Source organism: Sinohyriopsis cumingii, unplaced genomic scaffold, assembly GCF_028554795.1.
Source record: "Sinohyriopsis cumingii isolate HCF-2022 unplaced genomic scaffold, ASM2855479v2 utg001554l, whole genome shotgun sequence".
Classification (NCBI taxonomy): domain Eukaryota; kingdom Metazoa; phylum Mollusca; class Bivalvia; order Unionida; family Unionidae; genus Sinohyriopsis; species Sinohyriopsis cumingii.
In genome coordinates, this window is record NW_028316017.1 from 63,685 (window position 1) to 87,021 (window position 23,337).

The 23,337-nt window shown below is 34.0% G+C and overlaps 1 protein-coding gene across 1 annotated transcript in view; it reads left to right on the forward strand.

The window, feature by feature from the left end:
- LOC149771948 (carbonic anhydrase 14-like) overlaps positions 1-23,337 on the forward strand; it is an 83,864-nt gene that overhangs the window by 48,717 nt on the left and 11,810 nt on the right. Inside the window, exons 9-12 of the mRNA XM_089948042.1 lie at positions 764-909; positions 2,340-2,432; positions 4,452-4,518; positions 16,710-16,873. Coding sequence (XP_089804168.1) covers positions 764-909; positions 2,340-2,432; positions 4,452-4,518; positions 16,710-16,873 — 470 coding nt within the window. The remainder of the gene's footprint in view (positions 1-763; positions 910-2,339; positions 2,433-4,451; positions 4,519-16,709; positions 16,874-23,337) is intronic.

The window sequence follows — 23,337 nt, forward strand, 5'->3', positions numbered from 1 at the left end:
TATCCGTTATAATTACCTCCCCCCCCAGTATAGCCATTATAATTACCTGCCCTGTATAAGCCTATTTATCAAGTACCTGATGGGTCATTAGAAGCTACAGAATGTTATCTGCAATGTATATGTGCATTGTATCTTTTCACTTCCAGTAGATATATGTTCTAGTTCATAATATACAAAAAGGGAATACTGTAATAATCCCTCATGTTGACTTTGGAAACTTAAGTCCCAATAGGTTAAGAATAGACCAAGAAGCCAATATCATGCAGTCCCATGTCTCTTCATCGTCCATGTCCAGAAAGTTTATGTATATTATTAGCATCTGGATGTCAGTAGTTTCAAATTATGACCTGTGAATTATGTTGCAGGGAGTTAAGGACCCAGAGGATGAATTTCTTTTTATGTCCAGCAAGTACTGATATGGTTGCAATAGACAGGGATGTATATAAATTATGATCCATGAGTGTTTCTTACCAGTTCCAAGTTACAGTGGAGGTGAAGAGTGAAGCTGAAGGAATATAGAAATGTCCAATCAACTTTTCTTGTATTTTGGGAGTGCCATCTGTTACATTAAATATATCTTTCACAAATGCTGTGGCGGTGCATAACTAATCAAATCAGCCAGATCACATATCAGTCATGCAGTTCAGGAATAATAACAAAATTGCATATCTTTTTCATTAGTATTTGATCAATAAATAATATATTTGAGGAAAGTTTTTAGACTTTAAACAAGTATAATTCACTTCTATCTTTCACATTGTAGTGCAAGTTGATGTCAGTGAGAAATTTTATATCTCGGGTGGTGGACTGGGAGCACGATATCAAGTTGCTCAGTTTCATTTTCACTGGGCTGAAACATCAAGGCGCGGCTCTGAACACACCTTTGCTGGAACTGCTTTTCCGATGGAGGTAATTTCACTAGACAATGTATTTTACTGTTTTACATACTGCATGGATGACTGGATTTTTGTTGATCATAACAAGCTTTTTTTCCTATGCCCACGAAATTTTTTAACTTTTATATCATTTATATTATGTCATGATAGCCAGACTTTTGTTGTGAAACCTGTTTCATCTGGACACATCAGCTGAAGACCACCTACAAGACCAAGTTTGGGCTTTGAAGTGGTGCCTCAATAAAACAGAGCGGTTGCGTCAAGGGAGATCACACCTCTTTCTGCCTCTCAAGACAGGACAGGAGGATATATCAACAAGATTATCTTTTCCTTGATTAAGTGGGTTATTTGCATGGCATATAAAGAAATAACCAAGTCAGCTCAAATGGACTTATTATGCATTTTGGCTCATGCGGTTGGAGCAGCTGCCACCGGCATAGCATTCGACCTAAACTATTCTCAAGTGACATCTTTTCAAACTCTGGTATGGAGATCTAAGCTCACATTCTCTAGCTTTTATCTCCAAGATCTGTCATCCCAAAGGGCCCAATTCGATCTGGTGGGACATATATCCACAGCAGAACAGGTCACTCTTCCGAGGTCAACTGATGGCTTTTTTAAGACCTGGCTTCAGCTTCTGCTTGATTTGTGGGGGAAATATTTTCCTTCTTTGAAGCCATGCCCTGACAGATGAAGTCCTCTCCAATCAGGTTACCTAGAAGCTGTCTCACAAACCTTAGGGGACTGGAGATGGTATCTCTGGTGTAATGGGGTAATGGAATATACAGTAACCTCCACCTCTTATCTATTCTCCTAAGATGATATGATTGGTTAATGTATTTAAAAAAGAAACTAATTTTTCCTAGTAAAATATGTTTCTTCAAGAATACTTACCCAATCATAATACACATACACCCTCCCAGTCTCGCTGCAGTTACATCCATAGAGAGCATGCTTTCTGTTCCAGTAGTAACTGATAGGTTCTGAGACTTTATCATATAGTCTTATACTTAATGGGAGATCACTCTGCCTAACCACCACATAGGTCAGCAGATAATGTTTAGCTCCCTTTATCTACATGTATTATCTAGGAGGGCTGGATTTGCTAGGTAACATATTTTACTTGGAAAAATTTGGTATTTCTATGTTGTTATCTCATTGTGGCTACACATTGTGCCCCACATTATCAATATTCCAATATATCCTTGTAGCTACCTATTGTGTCCCACATTATCAATATTCCAATATTTCCTTGTAGCTACACATTGTGTCCCACATTATCAATATTCCAATATCTCCTTGTAATTACACATTGTGTCCTGCATTATCAATTTCCAGTATCTCCTTGTAGTTACATATTGTGTCCCACATTATCAATATTCCAATATCTCCTTGTAGTTACACAGTGTCCCACATTATCAATATTTCATTATCTCCTTGTAGCTACACATTGTGCACTTTAAAGAAGAGTATGGCAGTATAACTGAGGCTCTTAACCATCCAGATGGTCTGGCAGTACTGGGCTTCATGTTCAAGGTAAATTACAGAAACACTCCTAGTGTTCACACTCATGCATGTTCCTGTTAAGTGGAAAATCAAATCCAAAACAAACATGCAAACCAAAGCAGTAATGTCATTTTTACTAAATATAAATCTGTGTGATTCCAAAGTTTTTAACAATAAATCTTGACTCATCCTGATTTTCTCTTCTTTTTTGTTTACAATGTATTAAACTACAAAGTCATGTAACAGTAATATATTGCATTTATTGACATGTTTCTTGAAGGTCAACAATGACAACATCTGTAGTGTTCTTGCTAATTTAGAAGTACTTCAATTATTCCACACCTATGTTAATGTTGTTGTGTTGGAAACAACGTTTATATCTAAGTGAATGAAATCAAATTTAATTGGAAAAAATAAAAGGTAAAAAAATTACCCTATATAGTAACTTATAAGTCAAGTCCAATTGCAGACTGTACATACCCATAATGTATGATGTGCATGCAGATCTGGTCTTTGTAGTTTATTAGGAGTAATCAGTAGAACAAAAATATAGACTCTGATCTGCTGTTGTGCAATGGTAGATACAGATCTATGTTGTTTGCAGTTGCACTTGACTTATTAGTGAGTATATATGGTAAGTGTAGTGACTTATTAGTGAGTACATATGGTAAGTGTAGTGACTTATTAGTGAGTACATATGGTAAGTGTAGTGACTTATTAGTGAGTACATATGGTAAGTGTAGTGACTTATTAGTGAGTACATATGGTAAGTGTAGTGACTTATTAGTGAGTACATATGGTAAGTGTAGTGACTTATTAGTGAGTACATATGGTAAGTGTAGTGACTTATTAGTGAGTACATATGGTAAGTGTAGTAAAGAACTTCAAAGAAATAAATCTTGGATTTCTATTGCTTATGTATGAGATGAATTATACATTTTTTTTCAAACCATGTGATATCATTATTTGAAATTTCAGCAATTAAAATTGTGTAATTGAAATCCAAGATACATGCTGAATGACTAATTCTATAATTTTTATCAAATGAAAAAACAAAAACCAACAAAGGTATACAAATTGAAAAAAGAACTTGAATGCCATTGCTGTCTAGGCTATGGTGATACAAGCAGTACTGTTGTCTAGGCTATGGTGATACAACGAATATTGTTGTCTAGCCTATGGTGATACAAGGAATATTGCTGTCTAGGCTATGGTGATACAAAGAATAATATTGTCTAGGCTATGGTGATACAAGGGATATTGCTGTCTAGGCTATGGTGATACAAGGAATACTGTTATCTAGGCTATGGTGATACAAGGAATACTGTTGTCTAGGCTATGGTGATAAAAGTAATACTGTTGTCTCGGCTATGGTGATACAAGGAATAATGTTGTCTAGGTTATGGTGATACAAGGAATACTGTTGTCTAGGCTATGGTTATAAAAGGAATACTGTTGTCTAGGCTATGGTGATACAATGAATAATGTTGTCTAGGCTATGGTGATACAAGAAATACTGTTGTTTAGGCTATGGTGATACAAGGAATACTGTTGTCTAGGCAATGGTGATACAAGGAATACTGTTGTCTAGGCTATATAGGTGATACAATGAATACTGGCAGAATATGTAATGAATGTTGGAAAATTTCTGTTCGCTAAACAGTTTTGATTCCTAAAAATTGCACTTAGTTTTTATATCCAGCTGGTATTTGAATTGCTGTAGAAAAGTCTGAAATTAGAACTGTCTCATCTTCTCTCATCTTGGTACAGTTGCATCATTGTACCATAACAAATCTGGAGGCACCAGCCCTGCATGTATAATTTTTAAAATAATATTTTCTTGGAAACAATAATTTTGTTATCTATAATGAAATGTTTCAAGTTTTAATTTCTCTCCATGATATATAGATCTGCTCATCATTTCTCATGTACAGATGTCAATTTCAGTGTGTCAATTTCAATGTGTCGATTTCAATATGTCAGTTTCAATGTGTCAGTTTCTGTAAGTAATCTGAACATTGTCTGATGTACGTGTTTACACAATTTCAGGTGAGCTCTGCAGACAGTGATCCCTATGGAAACTTGCTGAAAAACAGTTCTGATGTATCATATTATGGTAATATTAAGTTAAAATATATTTTGTGGAATCACAAAATAGATATATATCACTGGTGAAAACTTACAACTATGACTATAACTTGAATCTTTGCAGAATGGTGTCAATTTTGTGTTTCATTTATCTTCATAAATCAGTTTGTCAGCCATATCTATTTTCTTCTTTAAGTTCTCCATGTTGAAAATTGAAATGTGATAAAAGTTGTATTTTTGTTGCAGACAGTCCCTCCATATTTCCATATTTATTCCAGGAAACCAGTCTAATGATCACTGTATTCTGGAAATATGGATTATGTTTGCACATCCCAGAAAAGGCAGCATGGAAAATTTAAAACTAAACAAGACCAACATTGAAAAACAAAAGAAAAGTCAATGAACATGCAAGTAATCTCATTTCATTTCAGTGATCTCCAATTTCTAGATTACTGCCTGAATACATGCTAATTTTCAATTCATCAGACTGGAATACTATGGTGTAATGGATTGTGGGTATTCCTAAAATTTGTGCAGTGTACAGGAACCGAATATGGTAGTCATTATATGCCACTAAGTCAACTTCAGAACTAATTAGATTTTTCATTATGTTTAGATATTAAATTATAATCTTGAATAAAACTGTTGTGAAAAGTAATAATGTTCAAATCTTCATTGAAAAGGAATAAAGGACAATGAACTTACACAACTGATGATATAGTTGTCTGGTTCCCTGCTTTGCATGATACTATGCTTTGCATTCATCTGTATAAAGGGTATTGCAGTAGAGGATAAGGTTTGAAAAAGATTTACTAATCATACACAGTGAGATGTGCTGAAAAGCAAATTCTTTAAGTGTTCTTGTAACCAGACTGGTCCAGAATAGATTTTTACAAATTGTAAGAAAAATACATAAACTTAACACAATAGTAACAAAAATATTTTAAATTACATTTACAAAATTTTAATTATATTGTCTCACCTGGAGACCTTTTTTAAAATTTCATGAATGGTGGTTTTAGGATTACCTTTGTTAAGTATGTGGAATTGATGATTGTGTTACTTTTGAAAGACAAACAAGGATCATAGAGGAAAACAGATCAGCACAAAATAATTAATATTTTCTGCAGTTAACTTATCTATACCTAAAAAGTCTATCCTAAAACTTGTAGAAATGGTGTTAGTAAATAAGCTACACTAAAATATACCTACATAAATTTGGACACAAATTGCAACTGTATCAGAACAACAATATGCATAACAAAATTTGTGAGACAGTTAAATTCCTCTTTCCAACGAATGCTGTAGGAATTACAACAAGTAACATATTCTATTAAAAGGCATTAAACATTGCATGTATTACGGAAAATGCCTTAAAAACAGAGAAGCTTTGAATAAGTAGATGTTTTGACAACTACAACATCTTTATGGATGTAGTAGGTGTTGCCATGGTGATGAAAAGTTTATTTGCATGCTGTTGGCTGTACTGTTTAATGAAGAGAAAAAACAGGCTTATCCATTTTCTGTTTATGTTGTATGGTTATTTTGACCATGTCTTCTATTTTGAAATGCTACAAGTGATACCAGCAAACACCAGAATGTTGGATGTATAGATTGATTCAAAATAGCATCATTTTCCTTTTGTTTTCTTCTGTTTGCATTGCTTTAAATCACTCTCCCTTGTTCACAGCCCTCCTCTGTTTCTTAAGTTTTTTATCTTTTATCTCTTGTGACATAATTATTCTGTTCAAACTTCTCAGTGTCCTATAGTTTTCTTTGAAGTACTAAATTGTTTGATAGTAACTTGAAGGCTTCCTCTGTAGTTATTTTTTTGTCAGCTTAGCACAATAGTTTTCAGGTCCTTGTATATCCCGTCCTTGTTACCTTTCCCCTTTATGTGCTGATGGTCTCACTCGACAGTTTATGTGGTGAATTTTCATCCAACAATGACCTATTGCAGAAAAAAGAGAATAATTTTACACTGAATATGCAGATAAAAACAAACTAATGTTTTTTGTAGAAAGCATATATGTGAGATTTTGACTGCAGCTATCAGGTTCATTCCTTATACAACTGATAGCTTTTATATTCAACCAACACTGCCACCAACCCTTCATTTTGCATTTAATTTTGACAGCAAAGAGCTATTTTGAATATTTTCCTGTGACAAGGCAGCTAAAAGAATCAGTATGTGCTTTATGCATGAATAAAGTTCACTAGTACTATAACAAATTAGCATACTTTTCATCACCCCTCAACCATCTAGATTTTTTTAGATATTTACCTCAATAGCAGACATATATAAATACATGTGCTAAGTCGGCTGTTCATTTACAGCCCATGTTATGCATTTGATCTCCAATGCTAGTCTAACTGTGACAAGCAGTCACCAGACAAGCCAACCCATTTTCAAGCCTAACTCAAACTAAATCTTAGCCACATTACAGATTTAGATACTGTATGAATTTATACTTATAATGGATCTTAATCAGTGCTTATAACAGGTCTTGAAATAAATGCTTTAAACAGGTCTTGAAATCAATGCTTATAACAGGTCTGGAAATAAATGTGTATAATGGGTCTTGTTGTTGTTGTTGGCATCCGTTAGTCTCGAGAGACAATGGAACTGCGCCCATGAGAGATGTCCCAGTTGGTGGTTGTGCAGCATCTGCTGTGGCTAAGTAGTCCAATGCAGGAGTGGCAGTCCCTGCTGCACTTGCTGCACTTGAAGGTTGTGTCAGGTGTTGGTTCAAGCTGCTTCTTCTTCCTCTGCGATTGTCTTTCATCAGCTAGCAAGCGTTGCTTGTCCTCTCCAGCTTTCAGACCAGTGATCAGAGCATGTCGCCAGTTTGATCTGTCTAGAGCGAGCTCTTCCCAAGTGTTGACATCAATATCAAGGGCTTTCATATCGTGCTTACAGACATCCTTGAAGTGGAGATGTGGCCATCCGATCGACCTTTTGCAAGAGGCGAGTTCCGAATAAATAATGTCTTTGGGGATCCGTCTGTCATCCATCCGACGTACATGGCCCAGCCATCTGATGTGGCGTTGGCGGAGGAGTGTGATCATGCTGGGAATCTTGGCACGCTCGAGCACCTCTTTGTTTGTTACTCGATCACTCCAGGTGATCCCGAGTATGCGTCGGAGGCATCGCTTGTGAAAGGAGCTCAGTCTTTTCTCTTGTGAGGCGTACAGAGTCCAGGTTTCACTGGCATACATGAGAGTGCTTAGCACGCATGCACGGTACACGGTGATCTTAGTGTTCATGGTCAGCATGCTGTTGTTCCACACTATCTGCGACAACCAGGAGAGAGTTGTTGATGCCTTTCTGATCCACTTGTTGAGCTCAGCATTGAGCGAGAGGTTGTTGGTGATGGTAGAGCCGAGATACATGAACTGACTCACCACCTCAAATTCGTAGTTGTTGATGATGATGCTTGGGGGGTCCACATCCTGAACCATCACGTTTGTTTTCTTTAGGCTTATGGTTAATCCAAACTCATCACATGCTTTAGCAAAGTGGGCCATCATGCACTGAAGCTCAGCTTCTGTGTGGGTGGCTAGAGCAGCATCGTCTGCGAAGAGCATGTCCCTGATGGTTACTTCACGCACTTTGCTCTTTGCCTTCAGTCGTGCCAGGTTGAACAGTCTGCCGTCTGATCGTGTGTGCAGGTAAATCCCTTCTGTGGATGTCCCAAAGGCGTGCTGAGCAAGACTGCGAAGAAGATGCCAAAGAGCGTGGGGGCAAGGACACAGCCCTGTTTAACTCCTCTGCGGATGTCAAAGGGGTTGGATGTTGAGCCATCATACTGCACTGTGCCTTTCATGTCATCGTGGAAGGACTGGATCATGCTTAGCAGCTTTGGAGGGGAACCAATTTTTGCCAGGATTGGGAAGAGTCCATCTCTGCTGACCAGATCGAATGCCTTGGTGAGGTCTATAAAGGCCAGGAAGAGGGGTCTGTGTTGTTCTCTGCATTTTTCCTGCAGTTGCCTGACAGAGAAGATCATGTCAATTGTGGACCTCTCTGCGCGGAACCCGCACTGTGACTCTGGGTAAACTCTGTCAGCAAGCGTCTTCAGTCTGTTCAGGATGACACGTACGAAAATTTTACCCACGATGCTGAGAAGTGATATGCCCCTGTAGTTGTTGCAGTTACTTCTGTCACCCTTGTTCTTGTACAGGGTTATAATGTTAGCATCTCTCATGTCCTGAGGCACTGCCCCCTCATCCCAGCACTGGCAGAGGAGGTCGTGCAGGTGTGTGAGAAGCACGCTACATCCACACTTGATGAGTTCTGCTGTGATGCCATCCTTCCCTGGGGCTTTACCTAGGGACAGTTTCTCTAAGGCCTTCTTTAGTTCGTCTGCAGTAGGTTTCTCGTCCAGTTCGGCCATGGGAGGGAGGTTTTCAATGGCATTGAGGGCATCATTGTTCACGTGGTTCTCTTTGGAGTACAGTTCAGAGTAGTATTCCACCCAACGCTCCATCTGCTTGCCCTTGTTGTGGATGGTATTGCCTGTGGCAGACTTCAGTGGTGCTTTCAGTTTCTTCGTGGGACCCATTGCTTTCTTTATGCCATCGTACATGCCTCTGATGTTTCCAATATCTGCTGCTGACTGGATACTCTGACAGAGCTGAAGCCAGTATTCATTGGCACACTGCCGTGCTAATCTCTGCTAATGGGTCTTAATCAATGCTTATAACAGGTCTGGAAATCAATGAACAGGTCTTGAAATCAATGCTTATAACAGGTCTGGAATTAAATGCTTATAACAGGTCTTGAAATCAATGCTTACAACAGGTCTGGAAATCAATACTTATAACAGGTCTTGAAAAATCAGTGCTTATAACAAGTCTTGAAATCAATGCTTATAACAGGTCTGGAAATAAATGCTTATAATGGGTCTTAATCAATGCTTATAACAGGTCTGGAAATAAATGCTTATAACAGGTCTTGAAATCAATGCTTATAACAGGTCTTGAAATCAATGCTTATAACATGTCTGGAAATCAATGCTTATAACAGGTCTTGAAATCAGTGCTTATAACAGGTGTTGAAATCTATGCTTATAACAGGTGTTGAAATCAATGCTCATAACAGGTCTTGAATTAAATGCTTATAACAGGTCTTGAAATCAATGCTTATAACAGGTCTTGAAACCAGTGCTTATAACAGGTGTTGAAATCTATGCTTATAACAGGTCTGTAAATAAATGCTTATAACAGGTCTTGAAATCAGTGCTTATAACAGGTCTTGAAATCAATGCTTTTAACAGGTCTTGAAATCAGTGCTTATAACAGGTCTGGAAATCAATGCTTATAACAGGTCTGGAATTAAATGCTTATAACATGTCTGGAAATCAATGCTTATAACAGGTCTGGAAATCAATGCTTATAACAGGTCTGGAATTAAATGCTTATAGCAGGTCTTGAAATCAATGCTTATAACAGGTCTGGAATTAAATGCTTATAGCAGGTCTTGAAATCAGTGCTTATAACAGGTGTTGAAATCAATGCTTATAACAGGTCTGGAATTAAATGCTTATAACATGTCTGGAAATCAATGCTTATAACAGGTCTTGAAATCAGTGCTTATAACAGGTGTTGAAATCTATGCTTATAACAGGTGTTGAAATCAATGCTTATAACAGGTCTTGAATTAAATGCTTATAACAGATCTTGAAATCAATGCTTATAACAGGTCTTGAAACCAGTGCTTATAACAGGTGTTGAAATCTATGCTTATAACAGGTCTGGAATTAAATGCTTATAACAGGTCTTGAAATCAGTGCTTGTAACAGGTGTTGAAATCAATGCTTATAACAGGTCTTGAATTAAATGCTTATAACAGGTCTTGAAATCAATGCTTATAACAGGTCTTGAAACCAGTGCTTATAACAGGTGTTGAAATCTATGCTGATAACAGGTCTGGAATTAAATGCTTATAACAGGTCTTGAAATCAATGCTTATAACAGGTCTGGAAATCAATGCTTATAATGGGTCTTAATCAATGTTTATAACAGGTCTGGAAATAAATGCTTATAACAGGTCTGGAAATAAATGCTTATAAAAGGTCTGGAAATCTATGCTTATAACAGGTCTGAAAATCAATGCTTATAACATGTCTTGAAATAAATGCTTATAACAGGTCTGGAAATCAATGCTTATAACAGGTCTTGAAATAAATGCTTTTAACAGGTCTGGAAATCAATACTTATAACAGGTCTTGAAATCAATGCTTATAACAGGTCTGGAATTAAATGCTTATAACAGGTCTTGAAATCAATGCTTATAACAGGTCTTGAAATCAATGCTTATAACAGGTCTAGAATTAAATGCTTATAACAGGTCTGGAAATAAATGCTTATAACAGGTCTTGAAATCAATGCTTATAACAGGTCTGGAAATCAATGCTTATAACAGGTCTTGAAATCAATGCTTATAACAGGTCTGGAATTAAATGCTTATAACAGGTCTGGAAATCAATGCTTATAACAGGTCTTGAAATCAGTGCTTATAACAGGTGTTGAAATCTATGCTTATAACAGGTCTGTAAATAAATGCTTATAACAGGTCTTGAAATCAGTGCTTATAACAGGTCTTGAAATCAATGCTTTTAACAGGTCTTGAAATCAGTGCTATAACAGGTCTGGAAATCAATGCTTATAACAGGTCTGGAATTAAATGCTTATAACATGTCTGGAAATCAATGCTTATAACAGGTCTGGAAATCAATGCTTATAACAGGTCTGGAATTAAATGCTTATAGCAGGTCTTGAAATCAATGCTTATAACAGGTCTGGAATTAAATGCTTATAGCAGGTCTTGAAATCAGTGCTTATAACAGGTGTTGAAATCAATGCTTATAACAGGTCTGGAATTAAATGCTTATAACATGTCTGGAAATCAATGCTTGTAACAGGTCTTGAAATCAGTGCTTATAACAGGTGTTGAAATCTATGCTTATAACAGGTGTTGAAATCAATGCTTATAACAGGTCTTGAATTAAATGCTTATAACAGGTCTTGAAATCAATGCTTATAACAGGTCTTGAAACCAGTGCTTATAACAGGTGTTGAAATCTATGCTTATAACAGGTCTGGAATTAAATGCTTATAACAGGTCTTGAAATCAATGCTTATAACAGGTCTTGAAACCAGTGCTTATAACAGGTGTTGAAATCTATGCTGATAACAGGTCTGGAATTAAATGCTTATAACAGGTCTTGAAATCAATGCTTATAACAGGTCTGGAAATCAATGCTTATAATGGGTCTTAATCAATGGTTATAACAGGTCTGGAAATAAATGCTTATAACAGGTCTGGAAATAAATGCTTATAAAAGGTCTGGAAATCTATGCTTATAACAGGTCTGAAAATCAATGCTTATAACATGTCTTGAAATAAATGCTTATAACAGGTCTGGAAATCAATGCTTATAACAGGTCTTGAAATAAATGCTTATAACAGGTCTGGAAATCAATACTTATAACAGGTCTTGAAATCAATGCTTATAACAGGTCTGGAATTAAATGCTTATAACAGGTCTTGAAATCAATGCTTATAACAGGTCTTGAAATCAATGCCTATAACAGGTCTAGAATTAAATGCTTATAACAGGTCTGGAATTAAATGCTTATAACAGGTCTTGAAATCAATGCTTATAACAGGTCTTGAAATCAATGCTTATAACAGGTCTGGAATTAAATGCTTATAACAGGTCTGGAAATCAATGCTTATAACAGGTCTTGAAATCAGTGCTTATAACAGGTCTGGAAATAAATGCTTATAACAGGTATTGAAATCAATGCTTATAACAGGTCTTGAAATCAATGCTTATAACAGGTCTGGAAATCAATGCTTATAACAGGTCTTGAAATCAGTGCTTATAACAGGTCTGGAAATCAATGCTTATAACAGGTCTAGAAATCAATGCTTATAACAGGTCTTGAAATCAATGCTTATAACAGGTCTGGAATTAAATGCTTATAACAGGTCTGGAAATCAATGCTTATAACAGGTCTTGAAATCAGTGCTTATAACAGGTCTGGAAATAAATGCTTATAACAGGTATCGAAATCAATGCTTATAACAGGTCTTGAAATCAATGCTTATAACAGGTCTTGAAATCAATGCTTATAAAACAGGTCTGGAAATCAGTGCTTATAACAGGTCTTGAAATCAATGCTTATAACAGGTGTTGAAATCTATGCTTATAACAGGTCTGGAATTAAATGCTTATAACAGGTCCTAAAATCAATGCTTATAACAGGTCTTGAAATCAATGCTTATAAAAGGTCTTGAAATCAGTGCTTATAACAGGTCTTGAAATAAATGCTTATAACAGGTCTTGAAATCAATGCTTATAACAGGTCTTGAAATAAATGCTTATAACAGGTCTGGAATTAAATGCTTATAACAGGTCCTAAAGTCAATGCTTATAACAGGTCTGGAAATCAATGCTTATAACAGGTCCGGAATTAAATGCTATAACAGGTCTTGAAATCAATGCTTATAAAAGGTCTTGAAATCAGTGCTTATAACAGGTCTTTGAAATCAATGCTTATAACAGGTCTTGAAATCAATGCTTATAACAGGTCTTGAAATCAGTGCTTATAACAGGTCTGGAAATCAATGCTTATAACAGGTCTGGAATTAAATGCTTATAACAGGTCCTAAAATCAATGCTTATAACAGGTTTGGAAATCAATGCTTATAACAGGTCCGGAATTAAATGCTATAACAGGTCTTGAAATCAATGCTTATAAAAGGTCTTGAAATCAGTGCTTATAACAGGTCTTTGAAATCAATGCTTATAACAGGTCTTGAAATCAATGCTTATAACAGGTCTTGAAATCAGTGCTTATAACAGGTCTGGAAATCAATGCTTATAACAGGTCTGGAATTAAATGCTTATAACAGGTCCTAAAATCAATGCTTATAACAGGTCCTAAAATCAATGCCTATAACAGGTCTGGAAATCAATGTTTATAAAAGGTCTTGAAATCAGTGCTTATAACAGGTCTTGAAATCAGTGCTTATAACAGGTCTGGAAATCAATGCCTATAACAGGTCTGGAATTAAATGCTTATAACAGGTCTGGAAATCAATGCTTATAACAGGTCTGGAAATAAATGCTTATAACAGGTCTTGAAATCAGTGCTTATAACAGGTCTTGAAATAAATGCTTATAACAGGTCTGGAATTAAATGCTTATAACAGGTCTGGAAATCAATGCTTATAACAGGTCTGGAAATCAATGCTTATAACAGGTCTGGAAATCAATGCTTATAACAGGTCTGGAATTAAATGCTTATAACAGGTCTTGAAATCAATGCTTATAACAGGTCTTGAAATAAATGCTTATAACAGGTCTGGAATTAAATGCTTATAACAGGTCTTGAAATCAATGCTTATAACAGTTCTGGAAATCAATGCTTATAACAGGTCTTGAAATAAATGCTTATAACAGGTCTGGAATTAAATGCTTATAACAGGTCTTGAAATCAATGCTTATAACAGGTCTTGAAATCAGTGCTTATAACAGGTCTTGAAATCAATGCTTATAACAGGTCTGGAATTAAATGCTTGTAACAGGTCTGGAAATCAATGCTTATAACAGGTCTGGAAATCAATGCTTATAACAGGTCTTGAAATCAATGCTTATAACAGGTCTTGAAATCAATGCTTATAACATGTCTGGAAATCAATGCTTATGACAGGTCTTGAAGGAGTTAGGTAATGAATAGGATCCACTAGCATGTTGATTTTGAATAGGATTGACTGAGCTTGTTGACATTCTGGAAATCTGATTTTGATTAAACTTGGAATGTAAGTTCATATCATTAAGATCTTGGACACATTTAATGATGGGTGAGATCCATGCATAATAATTAGGTCATCTTGCACCTGATTGGCTGAGATTGGAAGCCATATTTCTGATTATACTTTGATCAAAATAGAAATGTATACTTATATCATCAGAATCCTGGATGAGATTAATATTAAGTGTGATCAATTCATAAAAAACTATGAAGTTAAAAACCTTTAACTTTGTCCTTTTCAGCACAAATATTGTATAATTGATTAAAACTTGAATGTGCTTTGTGAAGTAATTAACATTTCAGAATGATTCATTTAAATACTGAAAATGTGTTGGAAAGCATTAGCTCTTTTAATTGTCCTCATTTCTCTTACAAAAGTAGATACAGTTTGTTTAATTGTCCTCCTATCTCTTAAAAAAGTAGATACAGTTTGTTTAATTGTCCTCATTTCTCTTGCAAAAGTAGTTACATTTTGTTTAATTGTCCTCATGTCTCTTACAAAACTAGTTATAATTTAATTGTCCTTATTTATTTTACAAAAGTAGTTATAATTTATAAATTTCTCATTTCTCTTACAAAATTAGTTACATTTTGTTTACTTGTCCTCATTTCTCATACAAAAATAGTTATAATTTATTAAACTGTCCTTATTTCTCTTACAAAAGTAGTTATAATTTGTTTAATTGTCCTCATTTATCTTACAAAAGTACGTAAAAACCAGCACATATCCTTACCAACAGTAATCAGCAAAATTAATATTCACATATCTCGAAATTAGTCACCATGAAAATCTTTATCTTAGCAATTTTTTTCTTCATTGTTGTCTAGAATAGCCCCTGTATTATAGATAAAATACCAACTTTATTTTAATTTCAGAGTATTTTTCTTATACATTTCATAAAAGTCAATTCTCTATCGGTCCAGTCATAAAATTATGGTCCAGAAAGGCCCACAAATTTACAGCACATCTTTCTCTATTTGAATATCAAATTGTATTTTTTTTAAAATCTCAACTAGATAATTCTGATTTTGATTTTTAAAAAATATTTCCTTAGTTCTTTCTTTATTAGTTGTTTCTTTAAAAAATTTGATTTTGTCTCACTCCAGTTTTTACCACATTGGATTATTTTTAAATTTAGTTATGGTCCAGAAATGAGAAAACTAATGCTATCTTTGAAAACATGATCTTATTATATTTGCTTTAATATAACTGTTAATAATGTTTTGTATATGGAAAACATTGCAACTCATAACCATTATTAAATTTATTATTTGAGACCTGGGAGAGTTTTGTAAAGAGCTGGTTACTTGAAAAAATATTATATTGTGGTATTTCTGGACACACCTCAGTGACTGGAAAGTATCTTGTACTGATTTACAGCAAAATATTAATATTATTTGTAAATAATTTTTAAAATGAAGAATCATTTTGGGATAAAATAAAATAAAATATCTCAGCTCAAAAGAAAATTGCAGCCCCTTCTCCAGTAAGGGGGTAAGGGATTTAAAAGGCAGTAGATGATTTGTGACAGTAGAACACTGTAACTGAAGTCGGATGATTAAGACTACCCTGTAGATGACACAGTGTAAAAGACGACATGCTGACTTAAGAGAACTTGTTGATAAAAGCAGAATAAATGTTGACACTGATGCCTACAATTTACTAGCTATGCTATTGATATAACAGACAGGGAAACTTTGAGTGGGTTGCTAACAGCTGGGCAAGATATTTATCAGAGTGCCAATAAACATAAAACACACAATATATGCAACAAACAAGGAAGTATTTAGTGGATGTGAGAAATGATAAAATTCCCCTCCTGAAAATATATAGATGATTTGCACTCATACAAAGGAATACAGGTATAATGTGTGCTGGTAAATAATTTAAAAAATGACATTTCATTTTAATCCAAAATTTCACCAAAAGTTGGCTTTGCTGCAATATCTTTCACGACATACCATTTGGCCACCACATTGGCATATGTGCCATGTGTCAAATGTGTGATTTAAATGTCATAAATATAATTATATTCAAAAATAATTTGTGACAAAAAAATTTAAAATTATTTTATAACAAGAAAGGAAAACATGCTGTTATTATCATTAAATTCTTGCCAAAATTATTTGGGAATTTCCATTGATTCATTATTGACAATATCTACCAAAGTACTGGTACAGTAAAAAAGTGCTGTAGTGTGTACCACTGGAAAATAATATAGCAGTAAGCTGGTATACCAGTAATACTGCACATTAAATTTAATATAATTTAGAATAAAAATGCAGTGACATATATCGTTGCAGCTTTAGCTCCACTTACTAAACGTCATTTTGGATTCACAATACAAAATTAAATGGAAAAGATAATTATTTATCTCTCCATATTTACAGGGGAGAGCACTAACACCAGCTTGATGCAACTGATGCAACTACTACCAATAAAACAAGAAAACTTGACATTTTTCCGCTACAATGGAAGTCTAACCACACCCCCCTGTACTGAGGCTGTTATCTGGACCGTTTTTACAGAGCCTGTCTCCATTTCTGAAAAGCAGGTACTGGGTGAATAGACATTACAGTTCAGATATATCAGTATGTTTCATTAGTGTTGATTTGTTTTTGTATCTGGGTAATTTAAATAAATGTTTCGGACTGCTCTGGTGGCCTAGTGGTTAGAGCATCTGCCTCGGACGTGGGAGGTTGTGGGTTTGATCCCCAGCTCAGTCATACCAATGAATTACAAAAATGGTACCAACAGCTGCCTCACTTGGCACTCAGCATTAAGAGGTTAGTGTTAGGACTGGTTGACCTGGTGTCAGGATAATGTGACTGGGTGGGACATCATGCTACATGTCTGCGGCATGCAGATATTGTAGTGATATGACTGAAAAATTGTTAAAGCTATGTTGAAAATCCAAATCACACACAAACATAAGTAGATGTTTCATCAGACTAAAATGAAAACTCTACCTTTGCCCTTGAAAATGCATTGGTTAAGGAACATCCATTTTTGTTGACTAAAATATATCAGATGCTTCTAAAGTTTTTGAAAGGTTTGTACAAAATGTAAGTTTTAATGAATGCAAATTCAGTTTCTATGAACAATATCTGGATAGTAAGATGATTTACCTATTAAATGATGATGAAGTATATGATTGATTGATCGTTTTTTTAGCACATACATTTTTAAACCACTAAAAAGATAAACGCTTAAGTGAATGATGAAATGATCACAAATTATTTGGACAAAAGTAAATAAAAACATTGAGATTACATTTTGGGGTTTGTCATACATTTTCTACATAAAATGTGAAACTGAGTATGCATCTCAAAACAGATTTTTGAATCTTTTTATGTAATTTGATGACAACTTTTTACATATTCTTATATCTCCACCAGCACCACCCCATAGAGAAAGATTGAAATTCTTTACTATTATGGTCCGTGACCCATAAAAACTTCCATCAGACATGCATAATTTCAAGGATTCTGGTTTGAGGGACATGGCATATTTTCTTGAAGGAAAGAATATTTATCAAATTTGCTCATTTGATTTACACTCCATATCGAGTTAAAGGCTGGCAAATATGGTATCAACAGAGAAGAAACATTTCAATTGCTCATATGCAAGGAATTTTATACTGTCTTGAAAATTGGGTCTTGTCTCAAGGCTCAGACCACTAATTTATTTTCTGTGGACAGCAATGTTACCTGTTGAGGAAAAAAATTATGTATTAAACGACCCAGTATACAACAGACATATTTTCTGATTGAAGATTGGGGAAATGTTCTAAATAATAAAAAATAATGTGCTTCTGATCTTATTTTTAAGATAAATAAAGCAGATTAATGGGAAAAGCTACCTAAATCAGAAGTTTGACATAGTGTAGGCTCAGGATAACTTTGACATATGAGAAGCAAATGAAAACATGTAATTAAATTCACATACAGAATTAAAAATGACAATTACTGCCAATGGTATGATCTCAAATTATTAACTACAGTATCCATTGTAAACCCCTCCCCACTTTCAAAAATGATACCCTGCTGAAATAATGAGTGGTCTGAGCTCTTCACTCTTTATGGCATTTTTAGTTTCTTTGTGTTAAACGTTCTGTGTCATTTTAGGATTGGTACTTTTGTTTAGGTTTGTACACAAATGGGCATCTTTTTGCCACTATTTCATTGTCAATCATAGGTATAATTTGGCTTTGAAAATTGGGGAAAATAATTGAATGTGACCACTTTCTGTTTGCCATCTGTTGGAAACTGATCATTACCTGATTTATTTATGAATCCTGGTGTACTGACTAATGGTCAAGAGACTTAAATAAATTAAGGTAACACTGACAGTTTTTTATAATTAGCAATAGGAAAAATTATGAATACAAAGTGGTATGGATAATTTATGAGTACAAAGTGGTATGGATAAATTATGATTACAAAGTGGTATGGGTACATTATGAATATAAAGTGGTATGGATAAATTATGAATACAAAGTGATATGGATAAATTATGATTACAAAGTGGTATGGATAAATTATGAATACAAAGTGATATGGATAAATTATGATTACAAAGTGATATGGATAAATTATGAATACAAAGTGGTATGGATAAATTATGAATACAAATTGGTATGGATATATTATGAATACAAAGTGGTATGGATAAATTATGAATACACAGTGATATGGATAAATTATGAATACAAAGTGGTATGGATAAATTATGAATACAAAGTGGTATGAATAAATTATGAATGCAATGTGATATGGATAAATTATGAATACAAAGTGGTATGAATAAATTATGAATGCACAGTGATATGGATAAATTATGAATACAAAGTGGTATGAATAAATTATGAATACAATGTGATATGGATAAATTATGAATACAAAGTGATATGGATAAATTATGAATACAAAGTGGTATGGATAAATTATGAATACAATGTGGTATGGATAAATTATGAATACAAAGTGATATGGATAAATTATGAATACAAAGTGGTATGAATAAATTATGAATACAAAGTGATATGGATAAATTATGAATACAAAGTGATATGGATAAATTATGAATATAAAGTGATATGGATAAATTATGAATACACAGTGATATGGATAAATTATGATTACAAAGTGGTATGGATAAATTATGAATACAAAGTGATATGGATAAATTATGATTACAAAGTGATATGGATAAATTATGAATACAAAGTGGTATGGATAAATTATGAATACAAATTGGTATGGATATATTATGAATACAAAGTGGTATGGATAAATTATGAATACACAGTGATATGGATAAATTATGAATACAAAGTGGTATGGATAAATTATGAATACAAAGTGGTATGAATAAATTATGAATGCAATGTGATATGGATAAATTATGAATACAAAGTGGTATGAATAAATTATGAATGCACAGTGATATGGATAAATTATGAATACAAAGTGGTATGAATAAATTATGAATACAATGTGATATGGATAAATTATGAATACAAAGTGATATGGATAAATTATGAATACAAAGTGGTATGGATAAATTATGAATACAATGTGGTATGGATAAATTATGAATACAAAGTGATATGGATAAATTATGAATACAAAGTGGTATGAATAAATTATGAATACAAAGTGATATGGATAAATTATGAATACAAAGTGATATGGATAAATTATGAATATAAAGTGATATGGATAAATTATGATTACAAAGTGGTATGGATAAATTATGAATACAAAGTGGTATGGATAAATTATGAATACAATGTGGCATGGATAAATTATGAATACAAAGTGATATGGATAAATTATGAATACAAAGTGATATGGATAAATTATGAATACAAAGTGATATGGATAAATTATGAATACAAAGTGGTATGGATAAATTATGAATACAAAGTGATATGGATAAATTATGAATACAAAGTGGTATGGATAAATTATGAATACAAAGTGATATGGATAAATTATGATTACAAAGTGATATGGATAAATTATGAATACAAAGTGGTATGGATAAATTATGAATACAAAGTGATATGGATAAATTATGAATACAATGTGATTTGGATAAATTATGAATACAAAGTGGTATGGATAAATTATGAATACAAAGTGATTTGGATAAATTATGAATACAATGTGATATGGATAAATTATGAATACAATGTGATTTGGATAAATTATGAATACAAAGTGGTATGGATAAATTATAAATACAATGTGGTATGGATAAATTATGAATACAAAGTGATTTGGTTAAATTATGAATACAAAGTGGTATGGATAAATTATAAATACAATGTGGTATAGATAAATTATGAATACAAAGTGATATGGATAAATTATGAATACAAAGTGGTATGGATAAATTAACCCAGAGGATCAGAGGTATTATAAACAAAACTGTCATGGACGAAAGTCGGCTAATTGTATACCTTGTGGAATGTAAGTTTTATTGAGAGAAACTTTGTGACACTTGGTTTTGAGATTATATTCAACATCATAGTTTATAGAGTGACTGTCTAGCTAGTACTATCCCTGCATGGTCTTCAGCTTGGAAGTTTTTGAAAGTAAGTTATTTTAAGGGAAAATGGTCATTGACCACTTTACTATTGATTCTCTTTCACACATTTGGGTCTCACTTTATAACCTTTATTTCTGTCATTTCCAGTTTTGTTTTATTCTTGCTAAACCTTATTTCTGTCATTTCCATGGTTTTCTTTTGGTCCTCTTTAACCTTATTTCTGTCATTTCCATGGTTTTCTTTTCGTCCTCTCTAACCTTATTTCTGTCATTTCCATGGTTTTCTTTTGGTCCTCTCTAACCTTATTTCTGTCATTTCCATGGTTTTCTTTTGGTCCTCTTTAACCTTATTTCTGTCATTTCCATGGTTTTCTTTTGGTCCTCTCTAACCTTATTTCTGTCATTTCCATGGTTTTCTTTTGGTCCTTTTTAACCTTATTTCTGTCATTTCCATGGTTTTCTTTTGGTCCTCTCTAACCTTATTTCTGTCATTTCCATGGTTTTCTTTTGGTCCTCTTTAACCTTATTTCTGTCATTTCCATGGTTTTCTTTTGGTCCTCTCTAACCTTATTTCTGTCATTTCCATGGTTTTCTTTTGGTCCTTTTTAACCTTATTTCTGTCATTTCCATGGTTTTCTTTTGGTCCTCTCTAACCTTATTTCTGTCATTTCCATGGTTTTCTTTTGGTCCTCTCTAACCTTATTTCTGTCATTTCCATGGTTTTCTTTTGGGTCTCTTTAACCTTATTTCTGTCATTTCCATGGTTTTCTTTTGGTCCTCTCTAACCTTATTTCTGTCATTTCCATGGTTTTCTTTTGGTCCTCTCTAACCTTATTTCTGTCATTTCCATGGTTTTCTTTTGGTCCTCTTTAACCTTATTTCTGTCATTTCCATGGTTTTCTTCTGGTCCTCTCTAACCTTATTTCTGTCATTTCCATGGTTTTCTTTTGGTCCTCTCTAACCTTATTTCTGTCATTTCCATGGTTTTCTTTTGGTCCTCTCTAACCTTATTTCTGTCATTTCCATGGTTTTCTTTTGGTCCTCTTTAACCTTATTTCTGTCATTTCCATGGTTTTCTTTTGGTCCTCTTTAACCTTATTTCTGTCATTTCCATGGTTTTCTTTTGGTCCTCTCTAACCTTATTTCTGTCATTTCCATGGTTTTCTTTTGGTCCTCTCTAACCTTATTTCTGTCATTTCCATGGTTTTCTTTTGGTCCTCTTTAACCTTATTTCTGTCATTTCCATGGTTTTCTTTTGGTCCTCTCTAACCTTATTTCTGTCATTTCCATGGTTTTCTTTTGGTCCTTTTTAACCTTATTTCTGTCATTTCCATGGTTTTCTTTTGGTCCTCTCTAACCTTATTTCTGTCATTTCCATGGTTTTCTTTTGGTCCTCTCTAACCTTATTTCTGTCATTTCCATGGTTTTCTTTTGGTCCTCTCTAACCTTATTTCTGTCATTTCCATGGTTTTCTTTTGGTCCTCTCTAACCTTATTTCTGTCATTTCCATGGTTTTCTTTTGGTCCTCTCTAACCTTATTTCTGTCATTTCCATGGTTTTCTTTTGGTCCTCTCTAACCTTATTTCTGTCATTTCCATGGTTTTCTTTTGGTCCTTTTTAACCTTATTTCTGTCATTTCCATGGTTTTCTTTTGGTCCTCTCTAACCTTATTTCTGTCATTTCCATGGTTTTCTTTTGGTCCTCTCTAACCTTATTTCTGTCATTTCCATGGTTTTCTTTTGGTCCTCTCTAACCTTATTTCTGTCATTTCCATGGTTTTCTTTTGGTCCTCTTTAACCTTATTTCTGTCATTTCCATGGTTTTCTTCTGGTCCTCTCTAACCTTATTTCTGTCATTTCCATGGTTTTCTTTTGGTCCTCTCTAACCTTATTTCTGTCATTTCCATGGTTTTCTTTTGGTCCTCTCTAACCTTATTTCTGTCATTTCCATGGTTTTCTTTTGGTCCTCTCTAACCTTATTTCTGTCATTTCCATGGTTTTCTTCTGGTCCTCTTAAACCTTATTTCTGTCATTTCCATGGTTTTCTTTTTGTCCTCTCTAACCTTATTTCTGTCATTTCCATGGTTTTCTTTTGGTCCTCTCTAACCTTATTTCTGTCATTTCCATGGTTTTCTTTTGGTCCTTTTTAACCTTATTTCTGTCATTTCCATGCTTTTCTTTTGGTCCTCTCTAACCTTATTTCTGTCATTTCCATGGTTTTCTTTTGGTCCTCTCTAACCTTATTTCTGTCATTTCCATAGTTTTCTTTTGGTCCTCTCTAACCTTATTTCTGTCATTTCCATGGTTTTCTTTTGGTCCTCTTTAACCTTATTTCTGTCATTTCCATGGTTTTCTTCTGGTCCTCTCTAACCTTATTTCTATCATTTCCATGGTTTTCTTTTGGTCCTCTCTAACCTTATTTCTGTCATTTCCATGGTTTTCTTTTAGTCCTCTCTAACCTT